The 17,148-nt window shown below is 61.4% G+C and overlaps 1 protein-coding gene across 1 annotated transcript in view; it reads left to right on the top strand.

Moving 5' to 3' along the window:
• PLXNA1 (plexin A1) overlaps positions 1-17,148 on the top strand; it is a 49,424-nt gene that overhangs the window by 10,538 nt on the left and 21,738 nt on the right. The window contains exons 4-10 of the mRNA XM_032339163.1: positions 9,659-9,799; positions 10,754-10,854; positions 11,166-11,289; positions 11,386-11,539; positions 11,811-11,910; positions 13,132-13,246; positions 15,566-15,766. Of these exons, the coding sequence (XP_032195054.1) occupies positions 9,659-9,799; positions 10,754-10,854; positions 11,166-11,289; positions 11,386-11,539; positions 11,811-11,910; positions 13,132-13,246; positions 15,566-15,766 (936 nt within the window). The remainder of the gene's footprint in view (positions 1-9,658; positions 9,800-10,753; positions 10,855-11,165; positions 11,290-11,385; positions 11,540-11,810; positions 11,911-13,131; positions 13,247-15,565; positions 15,767-17,148) is intronic.

Here is a 17,148-nt window from a genome sequence, read left to right as displayed (position 1 = left end):
CAGCTGCTGGCCTGGTGCTAGGATTGGCCCCTCATTGGGGAATTAAATCCGTGTTAGTTTTGAGGCTTTTCCGTAGAGGTGTGCCTCAATCTTGTTCCCTGGACCAGTCACCTGCACCCACCTGCTTAAGTAGGCGGCAGGCGGGGTGGGGTGTTTGGGAAGCTCTCAGTTAGTTGTTCATGTTCTGTGGCCAATTGTTTGCACCCTAATCCCATACACACATGGCTGAGATCAGGTGTGGTCTCAGCTCTCCCCCTTGCCAACTGTGTGATCCTGGAGCTGGCTGGCTTGCCCCTCTGAGTCTGTTTACCCAGACATAGCATAAAGAAGACTGAGAAGATGCGCTGGCAGGGCTCAGGGCCTGATGCACGTTTGGTCCCATTCAGGAGTAGAGTTAGCTCTTCATTGTCGTGGTGCCTATCTGAGTCCTCATGACAACTCTGTTGTCCATTTGACAGGTGGGGAAACTGAGGCACACAGCGGCAGTTACGTATGCCTAGGCTTACTGGCTCTAGCGTCCCCACTTATAACTACAGGCTCCCTCTTTGTCCTGGGCTGGGGGGGGGGAGGTCTCTGGAGGGAAAGAAACCAGGACCCCTATTTCCGTGTCCTTCTCTGAGAAAGCCCAGAGTCCAGGACAGCTGCTCCTGCAGGAGCTCCTCACTGTCCATGCCTGCCCTGAGCTGCCAGTTTCAGGGGTCTCTCTTCCCACTGCCCAGCACATCAGCCAGTGGCTGCCTGGCCCTCAGACCCATCCCAGCTCCGTCCAGCTCCCCTGGGTAGCACAGCTTGTCCTGTTCCTTCTGCCTGCCCATTTCTTAGGACCCGTGGCACCCTCAAACCCCACGTCACATCCTGGGACATGTCTGCTGTTGGAGGCCTGAAGCAGCTTAGGGGCTGGAGGAAGGGGTTTCAGTCTTACTTTGCTTGCCCCATCTCTCCATAACCTCCCCCAGACCCCCAAGCTAGGCCTCCAGCCTTGACCCATGGTGCAGGACACCTGCTCTTTGCTGTGCATGGTTCCCACCTGTGGCAGAATTTCTCTCCTACCTCATCCACCCTCCCCACTATGTCATCCTGACCCCAGCTGAGGGTAGGGAGCATCTCTGGCCCAGCCCAGTCCAGCGCTGTGCTCCCTCACTGCCTCTCCTCTTTTATCTGGTCATGGGTTGGGGCCTGGGCCCTGGGGACCCCTGTCCACCACTGGGTCAGGAGCAGGCCTGCTGTGCTGACAGGCCCCCATCTTCCCCAGGCCTGGTTTTTTCTTCAGCTTTAAGAAGTAACTGGTGAGCTCTAGGGACCCAGCTGGCCCTCTGCCAGGCCCCACCGAGAACGAGAACGTTGTTGTGTAAAATTGTAGCCGATTAATTTAAGACCTGCCAACTTCAGCTGTTCAGGGCTGGCTGGGGGGTGCTCCCTGATTCCCCTGGCCTTCCCTAGAGGCCCTGCTCACCACCTGCTGCCCTCCCTGCCAACGGAGGCACTTGTCCTCCTGGGCTGACCCCTCCCCACACCGAGCCCCAGTCCTGCATGTACCACCACCCTCCCCTCCCACTCTGAGTGGCCACCAGGGACCCCTGGACCCTGGCAGGAGCTCCCATGGGTGGGTTTGAGTTCCTTTGAGTCAGCTCAGGTACTCACAGCGGGTGTGGAGAGGACCTGCCCTGGACTCCTGCCAGCAGGTGCCCTGCATGCCCCGCCCCAGCCTGGAGGCCTTCTTGGACTCTCCCTTTCTGCAAAGCATATGTGGGGACAGTCCCTGACCTCTGGGCCTGGTGAGGGACACCCCCAGGCCAGGCTGGCTCTGGTACCATGCCTGCTCTAGGGCTCAGGGCTGGGCTGAGCCACCCTTCTCTCCAGAGGCTGTGCCAGGGGAAAAGTGGACCCCGTCTGCCTCAACATCCGGTTTTTCAAGAGAATCTGGAAATCCATATTTTGTGTTAGATCTTTTTATTGTTAAGCATTGGCAGCTAATGGCACGTTTTTAGAAAGCAGCATGGGCCAACCCAAGGTTGCTGTGGGCTATCAGCTTATGACCACGGTGATCTGGGCTGTGGCATCGCTGGCTGGAAGGGTGCTAGGCCTTGGGATAGGACCCACGGGACAGCCACCCAGCTGGGCTCCGGGGCTGGGCTGGGCTGTTTAGGAGTGTAGCTAGCAGGGAGGCCTGCCATGGTGCTTTCCTTCCCCTATGTTGGGTGGGCTGTGCCTCCTGGGGGCTGTTGGGAGGCCCTAGGGAGGTTGACATTACTTCCTGCATGGTGATCCTCACATGGAGGGGAGACAGGGCTGTGGCCACAGCATCTGGGCCATGGCGCTGGGGCCCGGCCAGGCCACTGTCCCTGTGTACTCAGGCCTTGGCTGTATCTGGGCCCCAGGAGCTCCCTGCTCTCACCTACCTCTTTGGCATCCCGGCTGTGCTAGTGGCTGCTGAGCATGTGCTGCCTTGGCCCTGGGCTGCCGGTGACTGGGAGACCTCTTACCCTCCAGGGGCCTCACGGCTCTGCTCGAGAAGCTTCCCTGTGGGTGCTTTTTCCATTCTCCCCAGCCCTCCCCGTCCTCATAGGATGCCGAAATTCAGAGTCTGGTGGTATTTCCAAGACCTGTTGAGAGGCGGCCTCTTCTTAGGTCCCGGCCCCAGAGCCTCTGTCCTGGGCGAAAGCCTGCTCCATGCATCCAGCAGGGGTCCCCGCTTCTCGAGCCCAGGTCTATGCAGGAGGTGCACTGGGGAGAGCCCCCATGGGGCTGGGGGCAGGATGGTGGCCCTGAGAAAGATGCTGGGCAGGACCAGGCCCCTAGTCCCCCAGCTCCTCAGCCACAAGGAGTGTCACCACCTCCTGTTCTTCTGCCTGGAGCCCTGTGGATTTGCATCTTGTGTGTGTGTGGGGTGGGGGTGCCCTTGACTCCTAGGAATCTGTTCCCTAGAGACCCGCAGAGGCTCCCAGGGCAGCCTGCATCATTGGTGGCTAAGCGCCTGCAGACATTCTTGTCATGTTGAACCGTGGGCCCTGAGTGCGTGCGGGCAGCTCCCTGTAGCATGGCGGGGGTGGGGCAGGGAGATCCCTGCATCCTGCAGGCGGCTCGTGTGTAACCAACGTCCACACCAAAATGGGATGTGCCCACAGGAAGCAACGCAGCTGCGGCCTTGCAGCCCGGAGCTTGTCACACAAAGTGCAGCAGGTCCCCTCTCCCCTGCTCCACTTCAGTGGGGGATGTCCATCCCGAGGGTTGTTTTGCCAAGGTGGGGGCTTCTTGGGGGACCGGCAGCACATCGTCTGTGTCTGTTTTTCTCTTGTTCTCTGTGAGGCTTGGCCTTGCCGTGCTGGGCTGCCAGTTGGTTCTCACCGGTCCTGACGACGGGGCGTGTGGCAGATGTGCACACAAGGGGACCTTTGGCTCAGGGCAGGTGCGGCCTTGTCTCCAGCAGGCCTGTGGTGGGCGGGGCCACGGTGTGCGTGCTGTGCCCATGTCCTGTGTGTCACAGTGTCGTGGGGCTGCGTTTCTACGGGCCTTCTCCTTGGGAGTGGGGCACCGGGGCCTGGCTTATGTTTCTGTCCTGAACCTTGAGGGCTGCCCCTGTTGCCGTCTCCAGGATCAAGTATGGTCACACCCGGCAAAGCAGCTGACTCCTGTCGGGCTATGTTTATGGCGGGCTGCTAGGCCCTGGGGCGTTCCGACCCCTGGAGCATTGCTGCTGGAGAGTGGAGAGGTCCTAGCTGCCAGCTTCTTGTGTCTCTTAGTTCCTGCACCCAAGGGGCCCTGTGAGTGCCCTGCCTCTGCCTGCCGATGATGTGGTCCCTGGAACCTGGGGGGGCTGCTGCATAGTGCCCTAGGGATGTCTGTATGTCCTATGGAGGACCTGCTACGCTCTTTGTGGTTCTCCTGGGTGTGGCTGGCTGTGGTGTGTGGTGCCAGAAGGGCACAGGGACATCCCATTCCCCCTTGGGTCTCACATCCCAACACTTGGTCCCAGAGCCAGTGCTCCACGAGCATTGTTTCTTTGCATGAGAAGGCGGCCCGTGGTGGCCCGAGGCAGGCATAAGGGTCCTGCCTCCCTGTGGGGTCCAGCAGCTCAGGCCTCAGCCTGAGCAGAGGCACTTGAACAAGAATGATGTCCTCGGGTGCCAGCTGGCAGCGGCCACCCTGTGCCCGATCCCGTGTGTGTCTGGGTTTGGGGGTGGCCTCGTGAGGGCCTAAGATTAGTGTCCGCAGTGCACAGTTTCCCTCCTTATGGGCAGACAGGACCCCGACCTCCAGGACCCACCCTCTCAGGGGTCAGGGTGTGAGAACTCCCGGCATCACAGCAAGATGGGTACACAGACTAGAACATCCCTGCTGGGGAGTCTGCCAGGAAGGGCATTCCAAAAGGAAGGAACAGTAGGGCCAAAGCTCAGAGATGCTCTCATGCTTGCTGAGGTAGGAGAAGCTGCCTGGGCTGCACTGACCACCCATTATCCTGCGGTGGACACGCCTGGGGTGGACAGGTCACTGGTGACCCTGTGGTGCTCAGTAACATGGGGGCAGGGACCTGTCCTGCAGAATTCTGGGAGAAGCTCCAGAGGTCTGGCCTGGTTAGGGGCAGGGAGCCAGATGACTGTGGTGGCTTCAGGGTTGCATCTACCTGCTCATGTTGGGGATCCAGTGGGTGAGAGTAGCGTGGGTGACATGGGTCATGAATGGGAAGGTGGTCAGTGGCTGGTTCTTGGGTTTGAGACAAGGGCATCAGTTGGAGGGTCGCTGTATGGCCTGGGGCTCATTAAATCCCAGGCTGTAATGGGTACTCTAGCCACATTCCCACTGAGGACAGACCCACTCAGAGATCTATGACGGAAGGCCGTGTGATCTGTGTTGCCTTGTGGCCCCGCTTTGTGTGGCCTTCACCGCAGGGGCTGTGCACCGCCATGCACAGCCCCTGCCATGGCAGCATCTTGCCTCAGGGGTCCGGTTTCCAAGCAGCTTCTAAATGGTCTTCCCTCCTCTACTGTTGGAACTGTGAGCTTCTGAACTCTCACACAGCCCTGTGAGATGGATTTCTGTTGGCAGAGGAAGAGACCAAAGGTCAAGGAGGACCATTGTTTATGTTGGTTGGTGTCTGCTCTTCTCTGTGTCGAGGGCTAGGCTTGGAAAAGACAAGGTTCCTGGGACCCTCCCCCCAGTTTCGCCAGGTGTGTTTGGCCCAGTTACAGCCACCAGGCCTCCTGCAAATCATGTTTTAATTACCCAAGTACTGCCAAGAGGAAATTGTTAATTGCTTTTCCAGTATCAAATTCCTCCTGGCCTTTCTGAGAATGGTCCCAGGAAAGGGCCTGGAACCTGCCCCCAGTGAGAGGAGGGGGAGATCCTGTGGCAGCTTGTAAGGGGGTGAGGAGGGGCCCAGGAGCTGGCTTTACCCTGGCCTCAGCCACAGGCCCCTGATTAGGAAGGAGAAGAGATGATGGACTCCTTCAAAGAGGGAGTGAAAGAGGCCCCTGCCCCTCACGCAGCCCCTCCTGGTACCGCTTTGCTGCCTGGGGGGGGGGGGGGGGGGGGGGGGGCTGGGAACAGGCTGGGCAGCTACATGTACTGGAGTGGGGAGATAGCCGTGGGGTCCCAGCCCTGCAGACAGCTCACTGCCCGCTGGCCTGTTATAACCCTTGGGGTCCTTGCTGTCTGGTCCTGTCAGTGAACCCCCATTCCACAGATAGGGACACAAGGGCTATTATCTTGGGGCGTGCAGAGGAGGGAACTCTTTCCCCACCCTGGCCAGGGCCAAGCCGGGCAGCCCCCTGCCTCCGGGCAGCTAGGGCGCGTGCCGGTCTTGGCAAGCAGCCTGCACGGCCCAGACATCCTCCCGGTGCCCCTGCCCTCCCTCAGCCCAGAGAATGAGCCCTTTGTTGGCTCTGGGCTGGACGGACAGCTGACCTGGCCGGGCCACAGCAGTTGGTGAGAGCCGCGCAGGGATGGGTGTGGGGGCAGCCGGCTGGGCCAGCCTGGGGCTTGGGCCTCTGGGGCCAGGGGCTGCCCACCTGCCCCCAGCTGCCTCCCCGTGGCCCTGCACAGGGCTCTCTTTGCAGGACCCCCTGGTGTGTCCTAAGCCTCCAGGACTTTGCTGGCCTGGAGTGAAGGGATGACCCTGCTCCCCGGCCTCTGTGGGAAGGAGCAGGTGATTCCTCAAGTTGGTGGGTAGGTGTGTGGCCCACAGTGTTCGGGGTCCTGGCACCGAGAGTTTGCTGGGGGCTCTGACAGCTCAGAATGCAGGGGACTCCCTCACATATGTCGGTGCAGCAAAAAACCCTGGTTGGAGAAGTAGGCAGAGCTGGAGGGCTGGGGCAAAGGCCAGGTGGGGCTGGCTGTGTCCCCGTGGTCAGAGCCCGGGGGCGCCTGGGCCTGGTACAACCCAGCAGGCAGGCTTGGGGAGACTGGCTACCCCACTCTGGCCATCTGGGCAGAGGGAAGAGGGGTCTTTTCTCTGCAGGTGCTGGAAGGGCACCACAGAGAAAACAGAGTTGGGTTTGGGGCCTGAGGTTTTTCTGTGGTGGCACGTGGGAGGGAAGGTGGTCGTGGCTAGTTGTGGGAAGTTCTAGTGGTCTTTGGAGCAAGTTTTGCAGAGCATGGAGGTGACGGCTGGAGGTGGGCGGGCAGATACCAGGGGATGCCGGAAGTCTCCTGTGCCCTCTGAAAGCCCAGCTGCCCCAGGGTGGACCATCCCCAGGTGGGTGGCCCTCAACTGGACAGCTGCACGCTGGGGAGTGGCGTTGGCACGTGCGCTGCCAGCAGCATGTGTCCCGCCGTCCGTCCCGCCGTCCTGCCTGCTGCCTGGCCCTGTGCCCACCCTGCACACCCCTTCTCCCTGGAATGCCTTCCCTGCGGCGTGCTGCATCCCTCCCACTTTGGGGGCAGATTCTGGCCCCAGGTGTAGGTCCTCTGGCAGGCCCTCGCAGGTCTCAGTTTACCCGTCTATGTGACACAGGCCCTGCAGCCCAAAAACCAGTTGGGAACTTGCCAGTTTATCCTGAGCCCTAGTCATTCATGGGTTGGACTCCTTCCACCCCATCTGACTGTCACATGTGTGCATGCTGGGGCCCTGTTGAGCCTGGATGATGGCTACTCACTGCACGGCATGGGGCCTGCCACCTGTGGCATGTCCATTCGCTGGCCTGCTGGCCCTGCCTCCCGGATGCCCTCCAGAAATGTCCTGCGTCCATGGAGGCTGCCTGGGCGTGTGAAAGGGCTAGGGCTGCCCGGTGCTGGGCAGGTGGGTAGACAGATGGATGTGTGGCGGACGGACAGCTGGACGTGCCTGGTCCCCCCGCAGCTGTCAGGGGCCACCTGTCAGAGTTGGCACACTGCTAGCCCAGGGGCGGGGTGTTCCGGAGCCTGCAACTGGCCTGCCTCCCCGCCTGCTTTCCCCGGGACCCTGGGGAGAAGGCCTGCTCTCTGCCTGCCCCCTTCCATGCCGTAGAGCTGGTATGCTCCCTGGCTGTACCCTTCCCTGGAGTGTCTGCCTGTGCCTGCCTGGGCTATGGGTGGATGGTCCTTCAGTTGGTATCCATGGCCCGGCCCTCAGCTCTCAGCAGGGTGGGGGGGAGAACAGACCTGGCTGAAGGGGGTTGTCATATTGAGTTCCATGTGGTGCCTGCTGGTCAGGGTGGGAGAGCCTGGGGACCCTCAAGCATCCCTGTTCTGGCACACCCCCAGCGTGCACAGGTCTGAGGTCTGGTCAGGCCTGGCTGTCAAGGCCTCTGGGGTGGAAGTCCCAGGTGTCTGGTTTGAAGGGCCACGTTGGGGCACTACGGGACGGGGCCTGGGTCTGGGAGGCCTGGGGCTGGGCCTGGGCTTCTAGGTGGCTGTAGGCAGCCCCTGCAGGGAGGGGGTCCAGGCGTAGGGCAGGGCTCTGGGGGAAATCCGGAGTCTTGATATGAATCAGTTGAGTTGAGACTGGGTCTGGAGATCTGGGTCCTGCTGCTGCCCCTTGCCTGCACCCGGGCCCTGCCCTCCTGACCTTTTTGTCCCCTGCCTCCTGGTCATTGTCCAGGCTGGCCTTGCCAGGCCTGGGTGGATGGCTGCCAGGGTGTGGGGATTGCCTTGTGGCCCAGCCACTCTGTGTCCCTTCTTCCTGGCTCACTGGCTAGGTCCTTGTTTAATTTTCAGAGTAGCTCTGATGTGGGGAGTGGTGTCTGTCATCCCCATTTCACAAGTAGGGACACTGAGGCAGAAAGAGGGTCAGCACCCCACCTCGGTTGTACAGTTGGGGTTGTCTGACCTGGGGCTGAGGCCTAGGCAGCGTGGGTCCAGAGGCTGTGCTGGGGACTTTCCTGAACTCTCCCATGGCTGATGTTGGCCTGGGCCTGCCAGCTGAGAAGCTGACAGTGGGCTCTCCCTGTGCTGGCTACCCGCCCCAGCAGGACAGGAGGTTTGTGGAGTTGGCTGCGCACAGGTTGGGGTCCTGTGCACAACCACCGTGGGGGCGCTGAGGCTGGGCTGCTGTGGGCCCTCACCTGGCACCCCTTCCCCTTGGGCGGCTCCTGGCCCAGCCTGTGGCTGCCTCCTCCTGCCCAGCTTAGGGCTCAGCTCTTCCGGGTCTGGTTTGACTTAAGCCTGCCTGCCTGGCCGGGAGGAGGCAGCTGAGCGGATGTGGGGGGTGGCCTCGGGCTCTCAGGAATGCAGCCCTCCCCCTCGCCTGCAGCCCTGCAGCAGGCAGCCTCTGGCCCAGAGACATAGCGCCCCACCCTGGCTGGCCGCCCTGGGCCCACACAGAGCAGGGGTGTTCGCTGCCTCTGCGGCCCACACCAGCCAGTGAGGCCTGCCCTGGCCTGTCGGTGTGGAGGCGCAAGAGAGGGGTGCTGGGCTGAGTCCCGGCCCCAGGCGGAGGTGGAGAGGAGGGCTGGCCACTTGGTTACAGCCAGGGAGGGTGGGCCTGATGGAGCAGGGCTGGCTACCTTGTGCCCTGGGAGCTTACCCAGGACCGGCTGAGCTGGGCAGACGCTGCCTCATGACTCCCATCTCTGGAAAGCCCCCTGGGTCTTTCTGTTAATTAAATACATTTGTTTGGTAAAAGCAACTAAAAATACTTGCAGCATTTCAAGCTGCAGAGAAGTGCTGGCTAATTAACGCCCGGTTTGTTTGGGATCTGGAATATATTTCCATGCTGTAGAGATGCCTGCCCTCTTGCCTTCTTGTGGGAGTATACCCCATTCCAGGACCCTGGCTTGGCCCCTCACTCCAATGCTGCTTCCCTGCCCCGGAGTCTCCCAGTTACACTTCTCAGCCACACTGGACATGTCCCTTTCCCTGGAAGGCCCCTGCTGCCTCATCATTCCTTCCTACCCTCTGCACAAATAGCCCTTCCTCTGGGGCACCCAGCCTGGCCCTAGGGAAGGTGGGGCACCTGCCAGGGGCTCCCGCCACCTCTATGCCAGACTTGGCTCTGCAGCTGGTGATGGGTGGTAGTGGGTAATGGTCATCCCCATGGTCTCTGTTGACTGTTAAAGAGGCTAGGGCAGGACCCACCTCTGGGGCCATAGTTTATCCTACACAGCCTCCTTGGGGTGGGTGGAGGCTTCAGCCTTGTACTTACAGGCCAGCTGGGGGAGGGGCTCCAGACCCCTGCCCTGCAGTAGGTGTGGGGCTGGGGCAGAAAGACTTTAGCACAGCCCCACTCTGGCCCTTCACTCCACAGATCCTGGTGGACCTGGCAAACCCCAGTGGCCGGCCAGCCCTGGCCTATGAGAGCGTGGTGGCCCAGGAGAGCAGCCCCATCCTGCGGGACCTGGTCCTCAGCCCTGACCGCCAGTACCTTTATGCGATGACAGAAAAGCAGGTGGGTGGCCTATGGCCAGACACGTGGGGCGGGCGTGGATGGGGGGCTACCTTCAGGGTGCCGGGCATGGCTGTCATTGATCTACTTCATCCATACTGGTTCTAGATTTTCCCCCATCAGCGTTGGAATTCCCATCCCCTCCCTGAACAGTTGCACATTCTCAGGAACAGTTATTTGAGTAAGTTTTATCAGAGTACTGATGTCATCCGAGGGCTGAGAGTACATGTCTGGGGCGCCGAGTTCTTGGGCTGAGGCCCTGCATGGCCCTGATCCCATCTGCCCAATTGGGGCTTCAGGCAGCTGTCCCCATGGGGTTGGTGCCTGGCCTGGCCCCCCTGGTCAAGGCCCATCCATTTGTGTTCCTGGCATAGCCTACTTGGAGCCAGCCTCTGCTCTTGTCAAGCTGATGACCCCTTGGCCAAGGGGGTGGGCAGGTGGGGCAGTCTAGGATGGGTTTGGTGAGGCCAGGCCTCACTCGTTGGCCAGCTCTCATTTCTCCTCTGCTCCTCTCCTGGCCATCAGGTTATTCCAGCTCTTGGAGGATCTCAGGGCCAAGCAGGCGAGGTCAGGGTGAGCAGGACCCAGCCTGCAGCTGTGCTTAGGATTGGGGCTGACGCTCTGGTGGGGAGCTCAGAGTCCAGACGGATGGGGGAGTGACTCTGGCTGGAGCTGTCGGTTCTTCTCTGGGTAGTTCACTTGCACCAGCTTGCTTGCCTCCTGGCTGCTGTCTCCCAGGGAGAGACCCAGTCTGTTTGGCCTGACTTGGCCAAGTCAGGGTCACAGGACCGCCTTTGAATAGACCGTGCTGGAGAAAGGCCAGAGATGGAAGCTTCCCTCATGTAGGGGAATAGGGCCCGGTATAGCGGACACACAGTGATGGTGAGGAGGTGGGCTGGCAGCGATCTCTGGGAAGGGCCTTGCGGGGGCCTGAAGCTGAGCTCCCCGTTCTGGCAGGTGACCCGGGTGCCCGTGGAAAGCTGTGTGCAGTATACATCATGCGAGCTGTGCCTGGGATCACGGGACCCCCACTGCGGCTGGTGTGTCCTGCACAGCATGTGAGTGGATGGGGTGCAGGGGTGGGCTGCAGGGCCCTGGCAGGCTCTGATCTGGGGGGACCCTCATGGCCACACTGTGGCCGTTGCAGCTCCCCTGTGAGTGCCCCTGCGTCTCCCCTGGGGGAAGTTGCCTGGGACTGGCTAAGTGATGGCCTACCCACCTTCACCCCAGTAAAGACAGGGTACCAGGTAAAGCTGCTGGGTTCCTCCAAGTGCGGGTGAGGATTACCCTGCTGAGCAGGGGCTGGCAGGTTCGGGGTGCCCCTCCGGCTGCCTTCCCCACACCCAGCCATAGCACCCTGTGCCTGCAGCTGCTCCCGGCAAGATGCCTGCGAGCGGGCCGACGAGCCCCAGCGCTTCGCCTCAGACCTGCTGCAGTGCGTCCAGCTGACGGTGCAGCCTCGCAACGTGTCGGTCACCATGTCTCAGGTTCCGGTGAGCACGGCTGCCCCAGGGGCGGGGGCAGGTGATGGGGGGAAGGGGGACCTGTGGGGCCTGCTCACCGAGGCCTCCTGCCATGGGGGGTCCCAGCTCGTGCTGCAGGCCCGGAATGTGCCCGACCTCTCGGCTGGTGTCAATTGCTCCTTCGAGGACTTCACCGAGTCTGAGAGCATCCTGGAGGATGGTCGGATCCATTGCCGTTCACCCTCTGCGCGGGAGGTGGCCCCCATCACGCGAGGTCAGGGTGAGTGTTGCCACGGCCTGGGGCCGGGACAGCCCCTGCAGCCATCCTTTCGGTCAGGGAATAGGCATGTTTCCTGTGGGGTGGCAGGGGAAGGAGCAGGTGACGGCTCGGGGTGGGGATTGCAGGTGCCTGCCAGCAGATGCCTGCACAGGCGTGCCTGTGCACGTGGTGGCAGGGAACGTCCTTGGCGAGGCCGTCCCATCGTGGGCTGGCGCCCTGGGTTCCTTGGCCCCAGGTGGCCCGGTGAATTGGGCCTACACTGCTTCTGCAGGAGACCAGCGGGTGGTCAAGCTTTACCTGAAGTCCAAGGAGACAGGCAAGAAGTTTGCGTCCGTGGACTTTGTTTTCTACAACTGCAGCGTCCACCAGTCGTGAGTGTTCTGGTCCTCCTGGCCCTCCTGGCCTGATACTCCTGTGCGGCCACATGGGCAGGGGCGGGTTGCTGGAGCCAGGTACCTGCTGCTCAGGGACAGACAGGAGTCCAGGTCCGCCCTGGTGGAGGTTGACAGAGCCCCTGGGGGCACAAAGAGCTGAAGTTGGGAGTTTCCCTGCTGCTGCCCCGGTGTGCTTGTCTTGGGGCCTCAGAGGAAGAGCAGGGGAACCGGTGACCTGTTATGCGTCCTGCCATAAGCTGGGGTCCCGGGCCTGACCTGGAGGGGACCCAGACTGGAAGGCCCCTGAGGGGTGAGGGGGGTGGCGGGAAGGCCCACGCAGGCTGTGTGGTTCAGCCACGGAGCTGGAGGCAGCTGTTTTTCAGCGGGGCCTTTGTTTATTGACCTCCAGACTGACTGTCCTGGCTCTTCGTGGGTGCCCACGGGGGACCCAGGTGTCGGTGTCAGCCAGCTTCCTCTCTCTGCCCAGGGCGGCCTGGGGTTTCTGGAGCAGGGGGCAGTGCTCAGAGCCGGAGGGGAGGGAAGGTCTCTGGAGAAGCAGGGTGGCCGGCAGGCTGGGAGGTCCTTGAGAGAAGTCAGAGGTGGTTTTCTCCAGGTGAGGTGGGTGACACGGGTGCTGCAGGGATGATGCAGGGATGACAGGGTGCCAGCCACAGGAGTTTGCATGGGCCAGAGCACAGCAAGGGCCCTGTCCAGGCCTGGGGACATGGGGGCGTGAAATGGCCAAGCTTCTGCCAGGCAGAGCTTGCATTCTCGGTGGGGAGGCGGCTGTCCACGACTGGTCTCCGAGGCCCTGTAGCGATGGCTTTCCTCCTGAATTGAAGCTGAAGTTCATTGGGCTTGGAATAGAAAATGCATTTCCGCATCTGCTCTGACACATTTCCCAGCACTAATTGTCACGTGTGGCTTGGCATAGCCAGTGGTCACCTTAGTGGACACTGTAGGCTTTAGGCGTTTGCTTTGTCAGCAGACACTGGGGTGGGCTGTCAGGTGTTCTGAGTCTGGAAGAAAAGCAGTGAAGTGAGAGGGAAGCACCAGGCAGGCCTCTCTGAGCAGCGGGAGGAGCAGCCAGTGCAAAGGCCCTGAGGTGGCACTGTGATCTGCTGCCAAAGAACCAGCAGGGAGCTAGTGCAGCCCCATGTGGCCACTGGGTGGAGGCACAGGCTGCCCCAGTTTCACTGCTCTGCCCTCTTCCCGCAGCTGCCTGTCCTGTGTCAACGGCTCCTTCCCCTGCCACTGGTGCAAATACCGCCACGTGTGCACTCACAATGCTGCCGACTGCGCCTTTCTAGAGGGCCGTGTCAACGTGTCTGAGGTAAGGCCATCCGGGAGAGCTCAGGGTTTCAGAGCTATGGCAGAACCCGAGAGCTCCCATGGGTGGCTGGGATGCTGATCTCATGGCTCATGGTGTTAGGGACATTCTCTGAGGCTGTGTTGACCTGAGCCCAGCCTGGTCACTGGCTCTACTGTATAGCCTTCCGAGAAGGCCTCAGAAGAAGACCTCTAGTTGGAGGCTGCAGACCAGAGAGATGCCCAAGGGATGACACAGGGAGGGGACCATCCACCCAGTGCAGTGGGAGCCCACAGCGGGAGATGTCTGGCTCGGCCAGTGTGGAAGTCCTGGGGACTGGCATTGTGTGGATGAGGGAAGCCCTCAGACTGACCGGCAGTGCGGCTGGTTGGTTCTTGGAGTTGTCTGAGGTACTGCATAGTAATTGATAGTAATTAGGTAGTAATTATTTTGGAGCCTGGGCAAGGCACTGACTTTATTTATGAACAGCCGGGCTCTCAGAACCAGGACAGGCCGACCTGGGCACTTGCCAGCGGGGAGTGGGCATGCAGGGTTCCCCAGGCACAGCCTCAGGGTCCAGAGCCGGGCCCAGAAGCCAGGTCCCTCGCTTTGGCAGTGGACGGCAGTCCTGTCGGTCAGACAGGGCAGGAACGTATGTGTCCAGCTGGCTGTGGGGCATGGAGGGAGCAGAGGACATGCAGCCTGCCTCGGGCCATTCCTCACAGAGCCTCCTCTGGCAAGCCTCCACGGTCACCCTCCGGACCTTTGTTTGTCCACTCACTGGTGTAATGTCGCACATGACAGGACAGGGTAGTTGTTGGGGGCAGCCCAGGGGTAGGCAGGGACCTTGGGCGTTTGGGTCAGGGGTGGTGTCTGTGTGAGCAGGTGGTGTGAGAGCCAGGACAGTGGGCTTCCCTGGGAGCGTGGCTCATGTGGGCATCTGGGCAAAGGTGCCATGAGGGTGGCAGGGTCATGGGCAGCAGAAAGCTGCTTAGTGACCCCATGGAGGGCTGTTGTGGGCCTCGGTGGAGAAACATAAGAGGGCCCTCCTATAGGGTGTGCATATTGAGGGCTGGGTTGCAGGCAGTCCTGGGGTCCAGGGAGGTCGCTTAAGGGAGGGACTTACCCCACAGATGTACCCTCTTTAGCTGTAGTCCCAGGTTCTATGGGGACTTAACTAAGGAGTGTGACGTGGGCCAAGCTGGACCAGTCTTGTTGCTCAGAAGGCCTTGGACTCCTCACCCTCACCCTGCTTCCCACCTCTGGTTCTGGTTTGGATCTTGTGGGGTGGCCCCTCAGGAGCTGGGTGTCAAGGCGTAGCCTGAGCCAGACTCTGGCCTGATGCAGGCACAGAGGCCACACCCCAAGGGAGAGACCGGGGCCCCTGGGCAGCAGAGATGGTGTCTATAGAGGGAGTTGTGAGGCTAGAGGGTGAGAGGAGCCCAGTCCTGGTGGCCAGAAGGAGCCAGAGCTGCTGGTGGTCCAGGAGGGGCAGCCAGGGGCTGGGGAGGCAGCGGGCGGATCCCTGGGCTCGGGGGCTGGCTGGGGCACCTCTTTGAAGGCCAGAGAAGCACTGGTGTGGGTGTGGGCCCCTGAACATATTAACGGCGGGCCCTACGTATGTGTCCTCATCACCCGCCTCTCCCCATTGGTGCATCCCTGCAGACCCAGCAGTGAGCGGTCAGCCGGCCAGGCTTTGCCTTGCCGCAGCCCAGGTTACCTCCTCAGGCGCCCACAACCTCGGTGGAGCAGCCCAGCCCAGGCCCGCCTGGGGAGTGCTGCAGGGCTTGGGGATTACAGCCTGTTTTCAGCATCTCTATTTAAAGCCCAGCTCAGCGTAGTTCCAGAGGGGCCTTCTCCTCCCAAGGCTGCTGCCTGCCGTGCTGCAAGGGAGCTGGGCCGTTGCATCAGTCACTGTTGCCGAGATGCTGGCCCTGGGGGCCCGGGATGTTTTCCTGCCCAGCTTTGGCTATTTTTACATGCTCTCTGGGCCCCCAGCTGGGAGCTCCTAGCCCAAGCGCCCCACACGCTCCCTCGGCTGCTTCTGCCTCAAGGGCCTTTCCAGCTGTGGGCCAGATGGGGCCCCCTCGGTGGCCGATTGGTGGGGTGGGTCCTTGAGCCCTGCGAGGGCACATGGGCACACGGGGGAGGCCACAGCCCAGTGGGTACAGAACCCAGGCCTCCCGCCTCCAGCTTGTCTAGCTCGTTCTGAGTCCTGGGTCGCGCAGTGTGTGAAGCAGGCTCAGTGGTGCTCGCAGGCTCTGTGCACAGGGGTCGAGGCCGTGGGTAGGGCGCGCCATGCTGGTGGCACCAGCCCTTCAGCCGAAGCTTTGTCGCCCCCAGGACTGCCCGCAGATCCTGCCTTCCACCCAGATTTACGTGCCAGTGGGTGTGGTGAAGCCCATCACCCTGGCCGCTCGCAACTTGCCGCAGCCTCAGTCGGGCCAGCGTGGCTACGAGTGCCTCTTCCACATCCCAGGAAGCCCAGCCCGCGTCACCGCCCTGCGCTTCAACAGCTCCAGCCTGCAGTGCCAGAACTCCTCGGTGAGGCCAGGGGGCTGCCGGGCGCCCCATGTGCTGCTCAGCCTCACGGCCTTACGACCTGGTTTCTGCTCTTAGCACGGAGACAGTGCATGGGCAGGTGTGGCCGGGATGGCTCAGAAGGCACCCCCGATTGTGCTGGGGTGTGTGTCGGGGGTGCTGCAGGGGGATGTGCTGAGAGCTGCCCAGATACCTGGCGGGAGCACATAGTAGACATGGGAGAGGGTGACTTGGGCAGACGGGGTGAGATATGCACACATGGTTTTGCATGAGCTCTTCCAGCGTGGGCAAGGCAGCCAGGCTGCTGTGCGGGACGCCCGTGTGCCAGCCTCCCCTGTGCTTCCTGAAGGGCCGAAGTCAGAGCCACAAGGTCCAGGCTCTCGGCTCCTTTTCTGCATCCGGCCAGACCCAGAAACTGTCCACAGTGGCTGACATGGCGCATGGTACCTGGCCCGAGGGCTGGGGATCAGCCACGTTTGGAGTCTGGAATCTGCTAGGGTAACAGTTCAGAAGCCTTTGGTCAAGTCCAGCGAGTTGAGCAACAGCGATCGCTACAGACCCACATCCTTCTCTGGTGGATGGGGGTAGTGTTGCACTGGTGGTCCTGAGACCAGCCTCAGGCTCTCCCCTGGCGGGCTCTGTGACGACTGGCAGGCCTGGTTTCCTCATTGTTCAAGAAGGGAGTCATTAGGAGAGAATTCCAGGGGAGAGGCCTCTGGTCACAGGTGTGGCCGCCTGCCATTGGCGGTGGTTCCTTGGCCAGCAGTGCCTTGTGTGTCTGGCGGGGCAGGCTGGGGGTCACAGCAGCCTCCTGGGGGCAGGGGGAAGGTCAGCCACCTAGCCAGGCACTTGTGGCCTGCACCTGGCTGGAGAGGTCCCTACACCTTCCTATCTATCCTGTCCTTCCCATCCCATCTCCTGATCTGTCACGCCCACCCCCTGCTTCCACCCCAGCTGCCTCCAACCTCTCTTTGCTCTCCAGGAGTCTGTGCGTACCTCTACTGCCCTGTTTCTCTGCCATCCCCCAGTCTGTCCCTGCCGTCCTGCCTTCCTCCTACCCTCCCCAGCCCACATTTGTCTTTCCTATGATTGTGTTGAAAGGGAAAAGGGAGTACTAGGGAATTTGATAGGATCCAATTAAATTCCTGCAGATAAAACAGTGATGAATTGCTTTGGGATGGAGTGGAGGTCTTCAGCTGCAGAAAGTGGGACACAGCTGGGAGTGCTGGGCCCCAGCTCCCCAGGGAGTGGTATTGTCCCCAAGCCCTGCCCAGCCTGGGGGGTGGGAGGGCAGGGCCTTCCCTGATGCTGCTTCCTGCCAGGCCAGGGCTCAGGGGCACACGTCTTAAACCTCGGGACAGTCCTGGTGTCAGGATCACTGAATC

The sequence above is a fragment of the Mustela erminea genome, chromosome 1, assembly GCF_009829155.1.
Source record: "Mustela erminea isolate mMusErm1 chromosome 1, mMusErm1.Pri, whole genome shotgun sequence".
Lineage (NCBI taxonomy): Eukaryota > Metazoa > Chordata > Mammalia > Carnivora > Mustelidae > Mustela > Mustela erminea.
The sequence above is the reverse complement of the archived record's forward strand: the minus strand, read 5'-3'. Positions and strand labels throughout refer to the sequence as shown.